Source organism: Sander vitreus, chromosome 3 (genome assembly GCF_031162955.1).
Source record: "Sander vitreus isolate 19-12246 chromosome 3, sanVit1, whole genome shotgun sequence".
Classification (NCBI taxonomy): Eukaryota; Metazoa; Chordata; class Actinopteri; order Perciformes; family Percidae; genus Sander; species Sander vitreus.
In genome coordinates this window covers 28,308,642-28,327,378 of record NC_135857.1, presented here as the reverse complement: position 1 = coordinate 28,327,378, position 18,737 = coordinate 28,308,642, and the positions used below count along the sequence as shown (strand labels likewise).

The 18,737-nt window shown below is 40.5% G+C and overlaps 1 protein-coding gene across 4 annotated transcripts in view; it reads left to right on the top strand.

Annotated features, from left to right (window-relative positions):
- Positions 1-18,737, top strand: part of LOC144515728 (unconventional myosin-Ic-like) — a 62,225-nt gene that overhangs the window by 37,837 nt on the left and 5,651 nt on the right. For all 4 annotated transcript variants that reach the window (XM_078246802.1, XM_078246804.1, XM_078246805.1 and 1 more), the window contains exons 2-23: positions 451-606; positions 1,534-1,649; positions 3,092-3,290; positions 4,398-4,478; positions 4,895-5,074; positions 6,758-6,856; positions 7,646-7,756; positions 8,480-8,551; positions 8,717-8,836; positions 9,357-9,430; positions 10,297-10,402; positions 11,616-11,696; positions 12,351-12,442; positions 12,650-12,744; positions 13,889-13,935; positions 14,094-14,174; positions 14,729-14,834; positions 16,737-16,854; positions 17,821-17,934; positions 18,157-18,233; positions 18,334-18,402; positions 18,556-18,640. In XM_078246802.1, coding sequence (XP_078102928.1) covers positions 451-606; positions 1,534-1,649; positions 3,092-3,290; positions 4,398-4,478; positions 4,895-5,074; positions 6,758-6,856; positions 7,646-7,756; positions 8,480-8,551; positions 8,717-8,836; positions 9,357-9,430; positions 10,297-10,402; positions 11,616-11,696; positions 12,351-12,442; positions 12,650-12,744; positions 13,889-13,935; positions 14,094-14,174; positions 14,729-14,834; positions 16,737-16,854; positions 17,821-17,934; positions 18,157-18,233; positions 18,334-18,402; positions 18,556-18,640 — 2,279 coding nt within the window. The remainder of the gene's footprint in view (positions 1-450; positions 607-1,533; positions 1,650-3,091; positions 3,291-4,397; positions 4,479-4,894; positions 5,075-6,757; positions 6,857-7,645; positions 7,757-8,479; positions 8,552-8,716; positions 8,837-9,356; positions 9,431-10,296; positions 10,403-11,615; positions 11,697-12,350; positions 12,443-12,649; positions 12,745-13,888; positions 13,936-14,093; positions 14,175-14,728; positions 14,835-16,736; positions 16,855-17,820; positions 17,935-18,156; positions 18,234-18,333; positions 18,403-18,555; positions 18,641-18,737) is intronic.

Sequence of the window (18,737 nt, the reverse complement as noted above, 5' to 3'; positions counted from 1 at the left end):
TCGGGTCATGTTTACTCAAGTAAAGTTTGTGTAAAACGCAAAACATTATGCGGCCAATGTAGACAGCTGGGCTGATTTTAAAATAGAAGCGTATCTGTCCCGTCAGACACAGGTGAGACTTTCTTTTTTTTCAGTTATTCCATAATCACAGTTCAGTGAGAAACTGTTCATACCTACCTATAGTCATCTGTCTCCTAGTTGGTGCAACACTGATTAATGATTTCAACTGCTGGTTTCTTCTAGTCCTCTCATTCCTTCTTCCCTAATAAGGATGGATTATGTGAGCATGATGTGTAGCTTTTGGTGTTTTTCGGTCCCTCCCTTCTTCATTTCTCTTATTTGTCCTTGCGTAGGACAAGCAGAGTTTGATTGATGAAGTGTTACACCACACAGGTTATGTTGTTACGTTCAGTCACTAACCCCACCTACTCCCTGCTTGTCCTCCTCTAGGTGGTGGCGAGTGACGGGGTGCGGGCTATGATGGAGTCGGCCCTGACAGCCAGAGACCGGGTGGGCGTGCAGGACTTTGTCCTGCTGGAGAACTTCACCAGCGAGGCCGCCTTCATAGAGAACCTGCGCAAACGCTTCAAAGAGAACCTCATCTATGTGAGTGGGTGTAGTGAGGAGGGTGGGGCTTTAATGTTGCATGTGTTTGTATTACTGTAGAGCCTGACAAATTCTAATTTCCAGGTTGATATTGGTATGAGATACTAAGTACATAAAATATACACATTAATACAGATTTCATTACATTTGGATATTAAAGAATTGTGACCAAGATGTATAATGAGCAGAATGTTGTACATTTGTAAAATGAACCTGTCACTGCTCCTTGTGTATTAACTAAATGTATGTAGTGGGGACAGTATTTCTAAAGTTCCCCCAACATATCTTATCTTTTGCATTTTGTAATTATAATTTACCGAAATTGTAACTGTAATTATTTTTACTTAGTGGCCGACATATGTGCCAGTGTTTCTGCTTTTTATGGTAAAGCGTCATATTTAACTTAACAATTAGTTAGTTTAACAATATAGCGGAAGTGGTCAATATCATTTAATCCACAGACATGTGTCTGGGTTACACTGACTGTGACAATTTGCCACCTACAGTTTGTTTTCTTTGCTTAGTCCCAGTCACAGTGAAAAATCTAACTCATTTCATTTGCATACATGGTTCAGTTTGCTGCACATCGCAAAATTTAAAGAGGACCAGAGTAAAAAAAGAGATTTGGAGACTTATCATCAAAATAGATGACAGCATGCCCTATAAGCCTCTCCTCAGACCATTCGACCAGTCGATTAGGATCATACTGTATTTTCACTAGAATAAGCAGTGTTATGTTTAACTTGACGAAAGAAACGTTGTGAAAAGTGACAAAAAGTAGGTGGGCCAAAATGTATTGTAAACCTAAATGTATATAGGGGCCGTATCAAAATTAGCAAGGGGTCGGATTTGGCCCACGTTTGACACGTGTGTGATAGAGTCTTTGTCATATGAATGTAGTGTGACTGTATGTTCCCTCTCCATCAGACATACATTGGTTCAGTGCTAGTGTCAGTTAACCCATACAAAGACCTGGAGATCTACACCAAGAACCACATGGAGCGATACCGTGGAGTCAACTTCTACGAGGTCTCACCACACATGTGAGTACACGACCTCTGCACACCTTACAGTATTCAACTCACAAAGAAACACACACAAAAAGTTAGGAAAGACACACAGAAATCAAATGGAGAGAAGCTGGTTTCAGCAAATACTCCTTCAGACAATCATTAAAAACAGTCCGTCATGAATGGAATGATTTATTGCACTTCTTTGCCATTACAGGTGAAACACATTTTTTTCCCCCGATCAGCCCAAACATTGACTGCATCATTCATAGTGGACGGCATTTTTACGGTTTTTGCTCCAACACTAATAGAAGGAGCCTGTTGATGCTTTTTTTTTTTTTTTTTACCCGAGGATGACATAAAATGTGTTCCACCTGCTTCCTAAATGTTGTCACAGTGTGTATGTTTAGAGTGCACATGAATCTTTGCCCTAAGCGCCACTCTCCCATAGTCAACCAGCTACGTAATGCTCTCATGGTCTCAGACTGTTGGCAAGACGTCATAGCATGAGGCAGAGTGTTTGTTTGAAAGGTTGCCACAGGAATGGTCAGGGAATTCCGTGTTTAATCCTCCCGGACCCCATAGGTCAGCTACAAAACAATCCACTGCATTATGTAGACTTGAAGTGGCATCGTCGAAAGCATTTCGGAATCTCTCACTGGCCCTTTCTCTCTGCTCTTACCACTGGTGTTTTTTTTCTCTCTTTACTTCGACACTTAGCGCATAGGGCCAAATGTTTTCTCTCCATCTGAGTGGAAAGAAATATGTGCTTTGGCAAGTAGAGGTGGAGGGTTTGAGAGAGAAAACGGGAGGGAGAGGTGGAAAGAAAAGTAAGCAAATGATGGGACCAGGCAAGAGATTTCCTCCCTTGAGAGGGAATTCCTCTGACCTTAACCTGACCCCCCCCCCCCCAGCCCTCCCTAATATCACACACATACAGTACACACATAGAGTACATGATGCAGCTATGGCTAAACTGGTGATTTTATCTTCTAGCTATTAGTCTGGTGTCAGAGATGTGTCCAAACAGACTGAAACAACATAGCAGTGCTGATAACAGCAACAGAGCTGACAAATGATACTGTAACTAAAACAGGTTTGCTCCACACTGAACTTTATGGTTCATACTGGTGTCTTTCCATGTTCACACGCTATGAGATGCTGTCATTTGTTTAAGAGATTTTGTTGTTTTGTTGGCACACTGTAGATTGTGTAAATGTACATTTCTATTTTACCCATTCATTCAGTTCAGTTTAGAAATGTTAAGCATAAACTCAATATTTAATGGTTTATTTTCTTTTCTTTTATTATGTGCTAACTATTTGACTGTTATTGGCTTTTCTGTACCCACTGTAAAATATTTTGGACACCAAATGTTTGGAGCCTGAGGCCTGTTTGTTGTTCAGTTTTCTCCTACTCTTCTCAACATCCTGCTATACATCTGCCTGATCATGTCTCTCCTTCCACTCCTCCAGCTATGCAGTGGCAGACAACTCGTACCGCTCCATGAGGACAGAGAGAAAGGACCAGTGCATCCTGATCTCTGGGGAGAGTGGCGCTGGGAAGACGGAGGCGTCAAAGAAGATCCTGCAGTATTACGCCTTCACCTGTCCAGCCAGCGAGCAGGTGCAGACCATCAAAGACCGCCTGCTGCAGTCCAACCCTGTGCTGGAGGTGAGATGCCGCGGCACTATATTAATCTGTGGTAGCACACCGAGAGCGAAGCTGTTCAGCATATTGGATTTGTGGTTTGAAATCTGTCTAATGTTGTTATTCTCTATTGAGTGCTATCTTTTTTTTTAGAGCAGTATAACCAGCGGCCACTCAATAGCCTGTTTAATAAAGAGGCATTGATGTACTTTGATTTCACTTGTTAACAGTCAGTCTAAGTGTACAGTGGCCCACAGGGGTCAAAGAAAAGGACAATCCAGTTAATAACCAGTGTTTTTAGTGAGTTTTTATATATATATATATATATATATATATATATATATATATATAATAATTAATAAATATATAATTTTTTCCTTCTGCCAAATATTAAGTGCTTTAGCATCGTTTGCTCAGTTGGGGAAAATTGTGAAGCTTGCAGTCAGTATTTTTCAACTCCACTGTGATGGATATAATGCAGTTTATTTGATTATCCTGGATTTTATTGTAAGTTTTAAATGTCCCACCGTCTGAATGCTTCCACCCTGACATGAGCAACACTAAAACTGTGAATTTTTGTATGATTTTTGACTGCTCAGTTTTGTTTGACTAAATTATCATACATGTATTCCATATTCATACTGCAATGTGTTTTCAAAAGCCCACATTGATTGAACACATGCAAACACACCTCTTTTGATACTCGCATACATTTCTTGCTCACACATATACTTGAAATATTTTTTGGAAATGAATGTGTAAAGTAAAGTATAGAGTGATTCTGTGTTTAGTTAAAAGCCTGTGTTTTTGGAGAATCAAGGCAATACAAAGTTGCGGAAGCACTTGTTTAGATGTCTGGCATGTCTTTGCCAGATGCTTTCCAGAAGTGTATAAGTGTGTGAGTGTACACTATGCCCTGTATTCTGTGCTTTTGTCCCAGACAAACACCGCAGGGAATCTAATGCCTGTGGCTTTCTCTTTATTTCACTGCTACCTCCTCATCTGCCATCCCATCTTTATCACACTTTTTCTCTCTGTTCCCTGTTATCTCTCTACCTCTTAATCTTTCAATCAACACTCCTCCCCTTTCTCTCTGTTCTTCATCCCACTCTATCCTCTCCCTCTCTCCAGGCCTTTGGCAATGCCAAGACCTTGCGTAACGACAACTCAAGCCGCTTTGGCAAGTACATGGACATTCAGTTTGATTTTAAGGTGAGTAGGACAGTCTGATTTACACTGGCTACACTAACACTACATATCATGTCATCTTCATAGGAAAGCAGAATGTTGCAAGAACCAAACATATTGTTACCTCAAAATATTGAAAACCAAACTTAATTTGGTATCATTTTCATGATAACAATACCAATGTAAATCTACTTTGTTTCTGTCCCTGTATTTTTGTATAGAATCTCTGCATATGATTTTTATTTTATTTGTTGTAATTATTCACATCATTCCTCCCTCCTGAATTTTTTGTGGGTACACAAAATATGTTATGGACTACAAAACCCCTGTCGACCTGCATGTTATATCAACCCTACATAACGCCTCAGTACCCCAGCCTTACCCTCTCCTCCTCTTACCCTTCCTCCCCCCTCCCTCACTGGCCTTTATGCCGTCGGCAGGGTGCCCCAGTTGGAGGCCACATCATTAACTACCTGCTGGAGAAGTCCCGTGTGGTCCACCAGAACCACGGGGAGAGGAACTTCCACATTTTCTATCAGCTGATCGAGGGAGGGGAGGAGGACCTGCTGAGAGCCCTGGGCCTGGAGAGGAACCCTCAGCAGTACCAGTACCTGGTCAAAGTAAGTATATAGTACTTGTATAGAGTTGCAAAGTTGCAGGAGCTAATTTGGAAGCTCATGGTTGCGGAAGTAAGTCCTGTTTATTTTTCCCATGGACAATGTTACATGACTCACAGTTGAAGCACTTCTGCGGCTTGAATGGACATGAAACTCTCCCTGTTAAAAACTCCTTTACAAAAGATCTACTTCATTGATAAAAAGTTGAAGGTACAAGCCTGCGTCCATAAAAACGTCAAGGTAGATGTTAACTACGACGATTTAAAGGTATAACATGTATTTTTTTCCATATTAAAATGTGTAGAAACGACTAGACCTATGTTATATATATTTTGTTGAGTTGTGCACATTTTCAGAAATGTTTCCAACAATGTTCAACCGAGAGAAATCCGTAATTTTAATCAAGGTATCAGTCCATTACATTTGGTCGCCTGTCAGTGGCGTCATATCCCCTTTGGGCTTGCATTGCGTTGTGGTTCTGTCATTGGTTGTTGATCTAGGTTGTTTTTAACTATATATTATAACCAGATGAAGGATTTTAGTCATTGGATCTTAAGTTATCAGAGAAACAAGCTGAGCGAACGTTAGCAGTAGCTCGGCTCGCTGCCCCTCCGAGACATCCTCTGTTCACCGAACAGTGTCGGAGAAACACTGATTTTTAACGTGAAACTGCTTTATTCAGTACTGGTTTTAACCACGGGGTCTGTTTGTTTTGGAGATAATTCAGCTCCCGGTAAAAACCTCTTGGACGGTAAACACTAAAAATAACCGGGAGAAGCTGACTGCAGTGACCACAATGGTTATGACGACAACAACAACTCCCATGATCCCACGCTACTTCACTGTCACCAAACTCTGTCTTTTGCTATTGTTTTGATTGAGAGACCCCTAGAGGCAGAAAATTACATATTGTGCATTTAATGTAGTCTATTTTAGATGTACAGTATATATGTAAGTATAAGTGTATATTTAATTTTTTTTCTTTTTCTTTAATTGTTCATACATCTGCAACAAAACCAATTCATAGTCAAGTCTCAATGGAGTCATTGTCCAGCCACACCTTTGGCCCTGTAGAGAAACCTGTAGATGAATATAAATCATCTGTTAATACTGCAGCGAAGTTGCAGCAAATCTTTTTCTCACTCTTGCTCTCTCTCGCGCTCTCTTTATCCTGTCATAAGCCATTGGTCTGTACTGTGTGTGTGTGTGTGTGTGTGTGTGTGTGTCCCAGTGGGAGTTCTGGTTAATAGGCTCTTAGTCAGGGACTCTCAGTGCAGCTAGAGGAGCTTTCCTCAGGGGGGAAATCTGGCACAAGATGAACACACACACACACACACACACACCAACAGGTACCGAGCAAAAACACCTAATGTGTGTTGTGTAAATAGGTGTTTACATCACATATAAGTAGGTGTTTACATCAAATATAAATAGGTGTTTACTTTACATGTAACATCTATTTACACCATCACCTACTTCGTGGATTTTGCTGGACATGTTCATAACTTTACTAGGAATTAATATGTATTGTGTTCAGAGTGATTTATGTGTGTGTGTGTGTGTGTGTGTGTGTGTGTGTGTGTGTGTGTGTGTGTGTGTGTGTGTGTGTGTGTGTGTGTGTGTGTGTGTGTGTGTGTGTGTGTGTGTGTGTGTGTGTGTGTGTGTGTGTGTGTGTGTGTTCCAAAGGGTAACTGTCCCAAAGTGAGCTCCATCAACGATCGCAGTGATTGGAAGATGGTGAGGAAAGCCTTGACTGTGATTGGCTTCAACGAGGACGACGTGGAGGTAAGGACCAAGTTCAATCTGTGTCAATTTTTGTTTTGTCACCTTAAGCAGTGTGTGAAGTGTAAACTTTTAGCAACTGTCTCTTTCACCCCGAAGTAGACTGCAGGTTGAAGCTATGACCTTTTCCCCTGAAATTTCGAAAGGCAGTATGAAGCTTATACACAGAATAATTTGGCATTCTCACTTCTTTTACAACTACTAAATTGTTGAAACAACAAAAGTTGAGGTTTAACACAAACTTTAACAAACATTACAACCCCCACTATGTGTGTTGCTGGCTATACACCACAGGTTTTTACTATGAAAAGTAAAGTACTCCATGAGCCTGAGGGGGCTGAGACTTTCTGTTTTAGACTTACACTGTGGATGTTTGTATTTTAAAGCGTTAGTGATTTATATTGTGCTCTGCGTGGGAGTCTTCCTACATGCTCATGAGTCTGGGCTTGCTTTCAAAGCTTTTAAGATCTCACACTGTTTATAGTGGAGTGGAGAGCAGGTGTACAGCTCTAGTATGATATTTGATGAGCACATTGCTACATTCCTATCCTGTTCAACTCTTAACCTTATTTTAATCAAAGCCACTCTTCTCTGCCAAGTCGGTCATAAAGATAGCCTTGGCAGTAACTTCAGATCTGTATAATCGTATCGTGCTGCAGCCTGTCATCTCTTTACCTTTCTTCTCTCTGTCCTTCTCTCTCCACACACATTTGTAACAATTTATCTATCATTTTAATTCCCATATTATTCTTTCTGCTTCTACCCCTCCTCGTCTGTGTTTTCTCTGTGTAGGAGTTGTTGAACATAATTGCCAGTGTGCTCCACCTGGGGAATGTGCAGTACGGCGGGGAAGAAGGCAATGTCTGCATCACTTCTGACACGCAGATAAAGTACCTGGCCAGGGTAAGATGCTGCATCGAGCAGGCTCATAAATAAACTCTTAATGGGGAAATAGGCAAGCAGGGAGATTTTTAAAGGCCTGGGCCCGTATTTATCAAGCATCTATGACCTAAATACAGTGTGTGTGTGTGTGTGTGTGTGTGTGTGTATGTATGTGTGTGTGTGTGTGTGTGTGTGTATGTATATATATATATATATATATATATACTGAATATATGCAAAAATATCATGCAAAAAATATATACATAGCTTAAATCTCATATTTCCCAATTTGCCATTTGCATAGGAGGCTGTAAGTTAACATTGGTAAGTTGTATGTATAAATGGAATGAAATGATGAAATAGTATGTATTTTGATGCAGCTGCATCATCCTTTATTTTATTAAGCAGGTGACATTCAGGGGAACACAATTCATGGTTAAATAAAAGTTTTAAGTCGGCTCTCATTAGGGATCCTAACTCATGGACAATATCTGAGGCACTTTTACAGTGAAGTTTGATTTACAACTGCAGAAATTGATAGTTGTTGGTCACAAAAATCATTATTTATGCCCGAACACCCTCAACACGCACAATTTTCCAATTATACTTCATGAGACATAATCAAGAGATACCATACACAGTATGTCACTGCTGCTGAGCCGCATGACGTCTGTCTGTTTACATGACAACATCATTTATTTGACGTTGGCGGTGCGGCGTGCTAATGTTGTTGTGCTTTTCCAGTTGTTAGGAGTGAATGGGGCAGTGCTGACAGAGGCACTCACACACAAGAAGATAATTGCCAAGGGAGAGGAGGTAGGTTTGGATACACATTCTCATTGTAGCGCGAGTGTGTGATAGGCATTTCCTGTCTGTGTAATGTCTGGTCTGGTCCAGTGTAATTATATTGTAAATTGTCTGTCTTTGCCTGTCTCTACTTGGTCTCTCTTCTTACTGTTTGTGTTTGTGTGTCTTCATCAGCTGATGAGCCCGCTGAACCTAGAGCAAGCGTCATCAGCTCGGGATGCTTTATCCAAGGCGGTGTATGGACGCACCTTCACCTGGCTGGTTAACAAGATCAACGCTTCACTGACATACACGGTACACACACACACACACACACACACACACTCACACACTCCAGTGACCATTGATGTAATTTGTTGATTCATTTTTACTTCATCATGCTGTTACATTTTTCAAACTAAACCCAAACACTATCCAACACTGTAGTGCACAGCATGTTGTCTTCCCTTCATTTTATTACAGCACAGCTCCACCTTGTGGACATTTCCACAAGGTGAACATACCTCAATATTATACAGTATAATATCAACAATATCTTAATCTTGTTTAGGGTTTAGTTATTACCGTACATACCAGGATTAGACAAATATACTGGTTATACAATAGTATTCGCAATATACATTTTTTTCTGAATACAGCTTTTGAAAATCGGTCAATGTGCAAAACCTGTAGTGACATTTTTATTTTACTTCAATGCACATTTTATTCAATTTTAAATGCTGATTTTTAAGTTTTATTTGAAGGCTTTGTGTTATAGTTTAGTTTTCTCTTTGAAATACATATGAAGATGTCATTTGTTCTGATTCTCTTACAGGATGACTCCCACAAGAATTACTCGGTCATTGGCCTGCTGGACATCTATGGCTTTGAGGTCTTCCAGCACAACAGGTACAGTATTTATGATTTTTGTTAATGTTAAATTTAAACCATAGCTATTTAAAAGTGAAACACATTTTAGACTTAAAGGTCCCATTCTATGCTCACTTTTAGGTTCATTCTTGTATTTTGGGTTCCTACTAGAACAGGTTTACATGCTTTAATATTTAAAAAGCACATTATTTTTCACATTCTGTCTGTCTGAATGTATATGTATATATCCCTTTAAGCCCCCCCTCCTGAAAAAGCTCTGCCTGCTCTGATTGGTCAGCATTTCTCAGTATTCTGCTTCTGTGCTCCTGGAGTCTCTGCACCATCAGTGCAGGCAGACAATTACTGTAATGGCACTGTAGCAGCACTTTCTACCTACATATAGTATAGTTGTGACATCACAACCGTACAGAAGTCCTGACGGCTTGTTTCTGAATAAGAGCTGTGTGCATTTCTCTGTGGACTGAGTGTTCTGATACTTTCACACGGTTTATATAGCACCTTGACCTGCGTTATAATCAAACAAGAGCTGGAAATCTCACTTTTTACGATAGGGGATCTTTAATTATGTTTTTTTTTAATTTTATTTTACATACATATCCTTTGAAACCTGAAAGTAATAGAACAAAAAGCACACAAACAAACTAACCCACACCCACAAAGCTCCAGAAATTCCCAGCAAGTGGACCTTGTGCAAGGAATTGTGTCAAACCACTATATCTAAGGTCAGAAAATGAACAGACCTTAACCTACACAGTGTTTTTCTAACCCATATTTGTATATATGGTATGAATTATAATAAGACCACTGTATGTGGGTAGTATTAGTCACCCACTACCAAAATAATATGAATTGGTAAGAATTGTGTGTATCGTTGTGTTTTGCAGCTTTGAGCAGTTCTGCATCAACTACTGTAACGAGAAGCTGCAGCAGCTCTTCATTGAGCTCACCCTAAAGTCGGAGCAGGAGGAGTACGAGGCTGAAGGCATCACGGTCAGACATCATTTTCTTCTCTCCCTCAGTGTCCTCCCCCCTCTTACCCCCCCCTCCCACCTACATTGTTTATTCCAGATGTTCATGCACCATAGCTGCATTTACACTTGGAATCTGTATATGGATTTATGTGGAAAGGTATTCTATTTTCCTGTGGCTCCACCTTCACCAGCTCTCTTGGTTTTATTTTGACTTTCTTCCTCCAGTGTGCACTTCTTTGATGCTGTTGAGAAATGTAGTTTTCACTATCCATTATGAGCCCTTTTCTCCTCCCACAGCCAGGGCTTAGGCTTCGCAAAGAGCTCCTAATGTGATTGTGGTTGCAGTTGTGTTTTTCAATGTGAAATTGGTAATTTAATTTATCACTCTACTGTTTCACTAACGCTTTTATTTAAAATGATTTACAGTAAGTGCACATGTTTTTAGAAGATGCTGTCCCATTAGAAATTAACTCCGTTCTTTGTTTTTTTTTTTTTAGAGTTATGGTGTATTTTATTTATTTACAGTTAAAGTCTTAAATGAAACCTCTTAAGGAAATTACATGTCAAAAGAGGTCTGCATTGAAGGATTATATCTAATTCAAGATCCCAGTCTTGAATGTTCTCCTCACTTGCTTCCTTTTGTCTTTGCCCCATTTCTATCACTGCGTTTATATCGTTTTGTTTTGCTTCTTTGGAACAAGAGCCTCTTGTGTTTAGTCTAATATAAATGCACTGGTGGTCAGAGAGCAGGTTGTGGGAGAAACTTGGACTCACCTCTCAAAGAGCCCATTATCATCTGACATCAGGACCGTGGGCCGCACTCTTTGTCATCTCTGTGGAAATGTTGTGGCTGTTCAGTGCAAACATAACTTAACACTGCTGCACTCAGCATGTGGAGCTCTGTGTTTGTGTGTGTGTGTCCACATATAAGTGGGTGAGCAGCATGTCTGTGTGCCAGGATTCCTGGGATTCCGCAGATGATTGACCTTATGGTCATTCACGGTCTTAGAACGGTTGTAATTGTGTCAGGTTTAGACTAATATATTGGCCAAGATTTACTGTATGTCCCAAAAGGGGTTTTTTGGACCTCAAAGTTTGGATGGTGAGAAAAGCAGCCGGCCGTGGCTCTTCAAAAAACAATAATAAACATTAATTCTGTTCATTATGCCATGCAAGGCCAACTAATGCCCATGATAGGGTTTATTTATCACATATTGATTGTTTCTTTGCAGTGGGAGCCAGTGCAGTACTTCAATAACAAAATCATCTGTGACCTGGTGGAGGAGAAGTTCAAAGGCATCATCTCCATTCTGGTGAGGAGACTCTGTGACGGCTACAAAGGTTTCACAGCGTTTGAAACTAAGATTGTATTTCAAAATGCCAAAAATATAAACTACTTAAAAGAACACAATAACTTAATAAGATGTCACATAAAAGTAATTGTTCAACATCTTCCAAAACTTAAACTCGTAAAATAACATCTTGTCGTTTTTACACGCTGGTTTTTGATTAAACATCTAGGGATGGGCATTGGAAATTAGCAATAGCTATAAATGCTGTGATGCTGTACATTGGAGATTTGTTGCACAAATGTCTATGTCTAAGCATCTGTCTCTATTCAAATAAACATGAAAAAATAGAAATAAAAAATAAACAAAAAAGATACGACGTATTGATTACTGAGCTTTAGAGGTTCAGATCTTCTCATCTAACTCTCGGCAAGAAAGTGAATACCGGTAAGCGTATTTCCCAAAATGATGAACATTGACAAGCAAAAACTGGTATCATCTGCTTTATAAATTTAAATAAATTGATTTGATCTGAGCACTGATTTCTGTAAACTCTGAATACATACACCGTACCTTATTTTCAAGGCGATGTAAAGGATTTGGGGACTGCAATACAGATTTTTTTTTGCTTTTGTAAGAAAATGGCTGATTGCTGCTCTTTTTGTCCTCCTATCACAGGATGAGGAGTGTCTGAGACCCGGAGACGCCAGTGATCTCACCTTCCTAGAGAAGCTGGAGGACACTGTGGGAGGACACGCACACTTTGTCACGTTAGTTTGATTCCTATTCTTATCTTTTTTAACGACTGCAATGCCACAAATATACCCAGAGAAGTATTGTCTAGCTGTTGACTGGCTTGTGATACCAGACTGTAAACCATTGAATATCTGTCCAGTCTGTTTACTTTGATATTGTGTGTGTGTGTGTGTGTGTGTGTGTGTGTGTGTGTGTGTGTGTGTGTGTGTGTTTCCCTGCAGTCACAAACTGGCTGATGCAAAGACCCGGAAGGTAATGGGCCGTGATGAATTCAGACTGCTGCATTACGCTGGAGAAGTCAACTACAATGTCAACGGTGTGTGTGTGTGTGTGTGTGTGTCTGTCTGTGTGCTGCTGTAAACATTGTCCATATTTAAATTATCCCTCTTCAATTTGTAACTATAAACAAGCAGCTGAAGCATAGCAGCAACATCCAGTGTGACCTCAAGTCCTCGGATGTTTGGTGTTGTGGTGAATTTGGCATGGAGGTCAGGCATGCAAAACTACTTTCCATTACTAAAAACCAATACCACTGGTTAAATAAAACACATCTTCAATCCAAAACAACGTGTATACCTTTGTCACAATGTGAAGGGAGTTAAACAAAAACTAATGATTGCTAATAAAGACCTGGTGAGAGTTACCTGCACTCTAATACTTCACATGACGAATTGAGCATTATGTACTGTACATTTTCAGTGTAGTCATGTTATACTCACCAGTCTGCTGCTCTGAGTTTCAGACTACATTATTGTGTGGGGTAACAGGTTACATTAAGACAAAAATGCCCACTGGGTAGTATCTCCCCACTGAGTGGAAGCCAGTCCTGGATGTGTCTACATCAGAGTTTAGAGTAACAATAGCAGCTCTGTCCTGTTCAGTTGGATTTGGGCAAGTTGATACTCAAGTTTGCACACACACATTGGTTAGTCCTAGGCTTGGGCAGTATCTATTTTTTTCATACCTTCTTACCTTCCTACCTTCCTGGCATTTCACTGGGGTATACATATATATATATGTATGTATGTATGTATATATATGTATACGTATATAACTGTAATTGTGTAAAAATCTGAGCAAAACTCTATGGAGCAGCCTGTCACTAATGAGAATAGCTGGTCCACCTTAAAGGTCAGTCCACCTTAAGTTTGCGATCCTGGGCCGAAGTTGTCGCTAACTTCAGGGCTAACCCCCGTCACTTATATCTGCAAGTTACAAGCAAGACACGGGAACTTGGCTCAGATCTTGAGGAGTTTTAGCATTTATTCACAGACAAAAACAACGACGTTACACTAGCACGTGCACACACACACACACACACACACACACACACACACACACACACACCACTGCACTGCACTGCTACGTTATAGCCAGTGACAAGTGACACCACGGGGCCCTCAGTGGAAATGATTAGTCAGTACATGTATCAGAAATCTAATTAAATTTTCTTCACTCAGGATTTTTGGACAAGAACAACGACCTGCTCTTCAGGAACTTAAAAGAGGTGAATCTGAGTTTAACATATAAAGGAAGATAATGAATTGGCAGGATTATTTTAAGACAAAGCAGTAACTGTATTTCACTTCGACAGTGTGATACATTTGTTGAAAGTTGTACAGTGTTTACATTTTTTTTTGTGTTTTTCTTTGTGTATGTTTGCAGGTTATGTGTATGTCAGAGAACAAGATCCTGAACCAGTGTTTTGACAGAGAGGAGCTGAGTGACAAAAAACGTCCCGAAACGGTGAGATACCTTGGTGTGTGTGTGTGTGTGTGTGTGTGTGTGTGCGCCCTCTCTGTGTCCTGAGGTTTTCTCTGCTTTCTGTTTTCCACACTCTTATTAATCATAATCTCATGCATCCCAACTTATTTTCCCACAGCAAAACAAACAGTGGTGTGTTTCCCCTCTCCAGTGTTGAGTGGGCGGTCTGATAGGGATTCTCTGCGGCCTCCCACACTGAGGAATGCCCTGACTCTTGTATGCCCTTCACACACACAGACACTTGAGCAGGGTACTGTCACAGGCTGGCGAGTTAGATTCCCAGTCCTCCACACTGCGCTCAGTGTTCAGTCTCCACTGGACTGCCAGTCACATCAGCCTCCCCTCTGCTTGCGTAGCTCTTCTTAGGTCATCATCTCTGCCTGCGGGCTTCAATCTGCGTGCATACACTCTTCACCTCTCCAGTTTCTACCTCCGGTTACGGACCAGCTTCCTTTCCCATCCTCTTCCCTTCATCTCTTCATCCCTTCCTAACCATCTTTTCTCTGTTCTCTGTCTGTTTGTGTCTGCCCCTCCAGGCAGCCACCCAGTTCAAAGCCAGTCTGGCGAAACTCATGGAGATCCTCATGTCGAAGGAGCCGTCGTACATCCGCTGCATTAAGCCCAATGACTCCAAGCAAGCAGGTATGAAGTCAAGTCTTGTTTTTGTTGTTGTTGCTTCGTATAGTACAAGATAGGAATAAGTATCCTTTCAAATATTGAGATAACGGGCTGAATCAGACTTATCATAGTGAACTCCAATCACAAGTAGTAAGTGATGAGTATAAAACACCTCAATTCAGACACCAAAACCATGTCATCTTTAGACCAATCAATCAACCAGTGTGTGCATTACAGCTCAAATTATTTCAACATTGTTATCAAAGTACTCTAAATCTATTTGTAGCATTTGTCATCCAGTCATTTATCAGAACACACGTTTATTTTCCCTTTTCCATAAATGTATGGGCTGACATTAATATTGGTCAGTAAAAGTAACTTGAGGAGAGAAGAGGAGGGATGAGCTGAAACAAGGAACTTTCTGCCATTTTGTGCCAACCATGGTTCGACTAATACTCGACTAACAGCACTAATTTTGTGCTAAGATGATTAGACTTTTCCATATATTTTAGGTCTGTAATTTGTACAATTATGCATATAAAATACAATTTGTCAAGTATAACACTAAAATCGAAGTGAATAATAGCTGTAATCATTTGTATTTGTAATCATATAAGCAACTGAATACCTATTTTTTCACTTTAGTTAACATTGCGGGATAGGGCATTTGTGCTGCATTTTTGTGGTGTCATAATAATCGAAAAAATGTGTTCCCGACTGGGAAAATTAACACAGCATAAACGTTGTGAGATAGGGCATGCGCTCTCCGAATTTATTTATAATTTACAGTATGTGTTGGAATTCCCCTTTGTGATATTTTGGTAATTTCAAGTTCAGATGTCTGACATTCAAAAAACTGTGATGCTTCAATTCAATTGCTTCAAAGGGCGGTCGCCTGCCAATCGGAAGGTTGGCGGTTCGATCCCTGAGCCTGCAGTCCCGTGTAGTGAAGTGTCCTTGGGCAAGACACTGAACCCCAAATTGCTCCCGATGCTGCGCCATCGGGGTGTGAGTGAATGTGTGTGAATGTTTATCTGATGAGCAGGTGGCATCGTGTCCAGCAGCCTTGGCCACAGTGTGTGAATGTACTGTACTATGTTAAAGCGCTTTGAGTAGTCGTTAAGACTAGAAAAACGCTATATAAATACAGTCCATTTACAATTCAATAAGTGAAATTGTGATCAAATATTTCAGGGCAAGTCATAAAGTGCATTAGTGAAATTTAACTTGAATGTCCAAGCTACTTCTCCATCTTGTATTTTATGCACATTAGCCACATGTGGAAAAAAGCTAACCTGATAGCACAGAGGTCTGATTGTTTCTATTCAGGCTTGATTGATTATCCTCTGAAGCCCGGATGTTCAAGGTTTTTATCTTGAATTTTGGTTGACCAGTTGAACCTAATCGACTTTTATGTCACTTTTTGAATAGGATATTGGACATTAAAACCTTGAAAATAACACTTAGAATCAGTGTTTGCATTACGTGAAATGACGTACTCATTTGATTCAAATGATTATGGCTATTATTTGCTTCTATGTGCTAATAGTTTTCAATGGTTTGATGCCAGTTTTATGTAACGGTTCTTGTAATCACACAGTTGAAGCACCTTAGCAGCTTCACAAGCTAATATTTTCCAGAAACATCATGTTAATCCTGTGCTCACACTAATTCCAACCAAAACAGTTTGTTTTCAGCTGCATAAGCGTCTGCAGTTTAACTCTCCGTGTGGTCGTCAGTTTATTGGGCCAGCCTTTGTTTCTCTCCACAGTCGGCCTTTTGTTAGTTCCACACTGTTTCTCTGTCCTCTGTCACTCCTACTTCTGTTGTTTAGCATAGACTGGTTTTCTCTGGTTCATTTTGTCCAACAGACTTTACATTTTTCTCTCTCCCTCTCCCACTTTCTCCCCTCTCCTCCTGTCCCAGGTCGATTTGACGAAGTCTTGATCCGTCACCAGGTGAAGTATCTGGGGCTGATGGAGAATCTGAGGGTGAGGAGAGCCGGCTTTGCTTACAGACGGCGCTATGAGGTCTTCCTTCAGAGGTGATGATTCTCTCTCTCTCTCTCTCTCTCTCTCTCTCTCTCTCTCTCTCTCTCTCTCTCTCTCTCTCTCTCTCTCTCTCTCTCTCTCTCTCTCCCTCCAGTAAGGTACGATCACATGGAAGCACTGTTAGTGTATCAAGAATATAATCAAGTATACACTACCGGCCAAAAGTTTGGGGTCACTTTGTAATTTCCATTACAGACAGAATACCAGCTGAGATCAGTTGCATTGCTTTTTTAACCAGGGCAGCAGTTTTCAGATTACATTATGTGCTTACATAATTGCAAAATGCTTCTCCAATGTTTTCTCAGTTAGCCTTTTAAAATGATATCAGATTAGTTAACAGAACGTGCCTTTGGAACATTGGATGAATGGTTGCTGATAATGGGCAATGTAGATATTGCATTAAAGATCAGCCACTTCTTTCTACAACAGTCGAGAACCCTTTTGCAATTATGTAAGCACATAATGTAATCTGAAAACTGCTGCCCTGATTAAAAAAACAATGCCACTGATCTCAGCTGGTATTCTGTCTGTAATGGAAATTTCTGAGAGTGACCCCAAACGTTTGACCGGTAGTGTATGTGCTCTTTGTGTATTCTACTACACAACCAATATGACTTCTCAGTTCAGTCAAATTGTCCAGAGTAGACATACATAATCAAGCTGTCTTTATATAACAGGAAGGTTTCAGTTTGAGTCCCAGGATGTGTCCCATCCAGTCAAAAGGACATTCATTGCTTTGAATTAGATTGTCAGCTTTATTCCTAAACTGTAAATCGAAAAGAAATTGGCTTTCGTGATGCCGGTACTGAACCTTAAACAGGCTGATCATCTAGCTATACTGTAATGTAGTGTTGGGGAGTTAATCCCAGGGTGTGCTTTCTAACCTTTTAAGATTTATTCCTGAACCAGTATTAAAGTATTTACTTGTGTATGTGTCTGTTTGCCTTGGGTCTGTTTAGGTATAAGTCCCTGTGTCCAGATACATGGCCTAACTGGCAGGGGAAACTGGCTGATGGCGTAGCCACACTGGTCAAACACCTGGGATACAAGCCAGAGGAGTACAAACTGGGCAGGTCAGCAACATACAAATGTATAAAGATACCAAAATGTGTACCTTCATATGAGTCACATAGATGTTTCAGATCATGTATTGCAAGCCAAAGTAGTAGTGTTTTTTTACTTTTCAAACATGCATTTTTCCCCCCTGTTTGTCATCTTTTCCTGTGCTTCTTCTTGACCCTGAACTGCTTTAAAATGTATTTGATTTAATATATGTTTTACTTTCAACCTCTTAGATCCAAAATCTTCATCCGTTTTCCAAAGACGTTGTTTGCCACCGAGGAAGCACTTGAGACCAGGAAACACAGTATTGGTGAGAGCCTCTGACACAAGTTGATGATTTGTGCCCAATGTTTTCATCATCGCCACAAATTTAAACCATTTCTCTCCTTTCTCTTTTTGTCCCGCCACAGCCACCAAGCTGCAGGCAGGATGGAGAGGCTACAGCCAGAAGTCCAAATACCAAAAACTCAGAACCTCAGGTGAGGAAACCTCTACTTACTCGCATCTTCACTGGGATCATTTAGGATTTTCTCCTGCTAATGTCATTTTTAGAGTTTGTTTAACGCCCACAACCATTTCTCTGTAAGGTAAAATGTATTTGTTCGTGATTATGTATATAACGTACCTTGCAGCTATTGCCATCCAGGCGTGGTGGAGAGGGATCCTGGCCAGGAGGAGAGCCCAGCGCAGGCGACAGGCTGCTGATACTATCCGCAGGTACAGACCATACAGGAATAGACCAGCAGAAGGCGCAACTCACTCACTGGATGATAAATATACCTTGCTCAAAAAGCAAATGTGGTGGCCAGGTTAG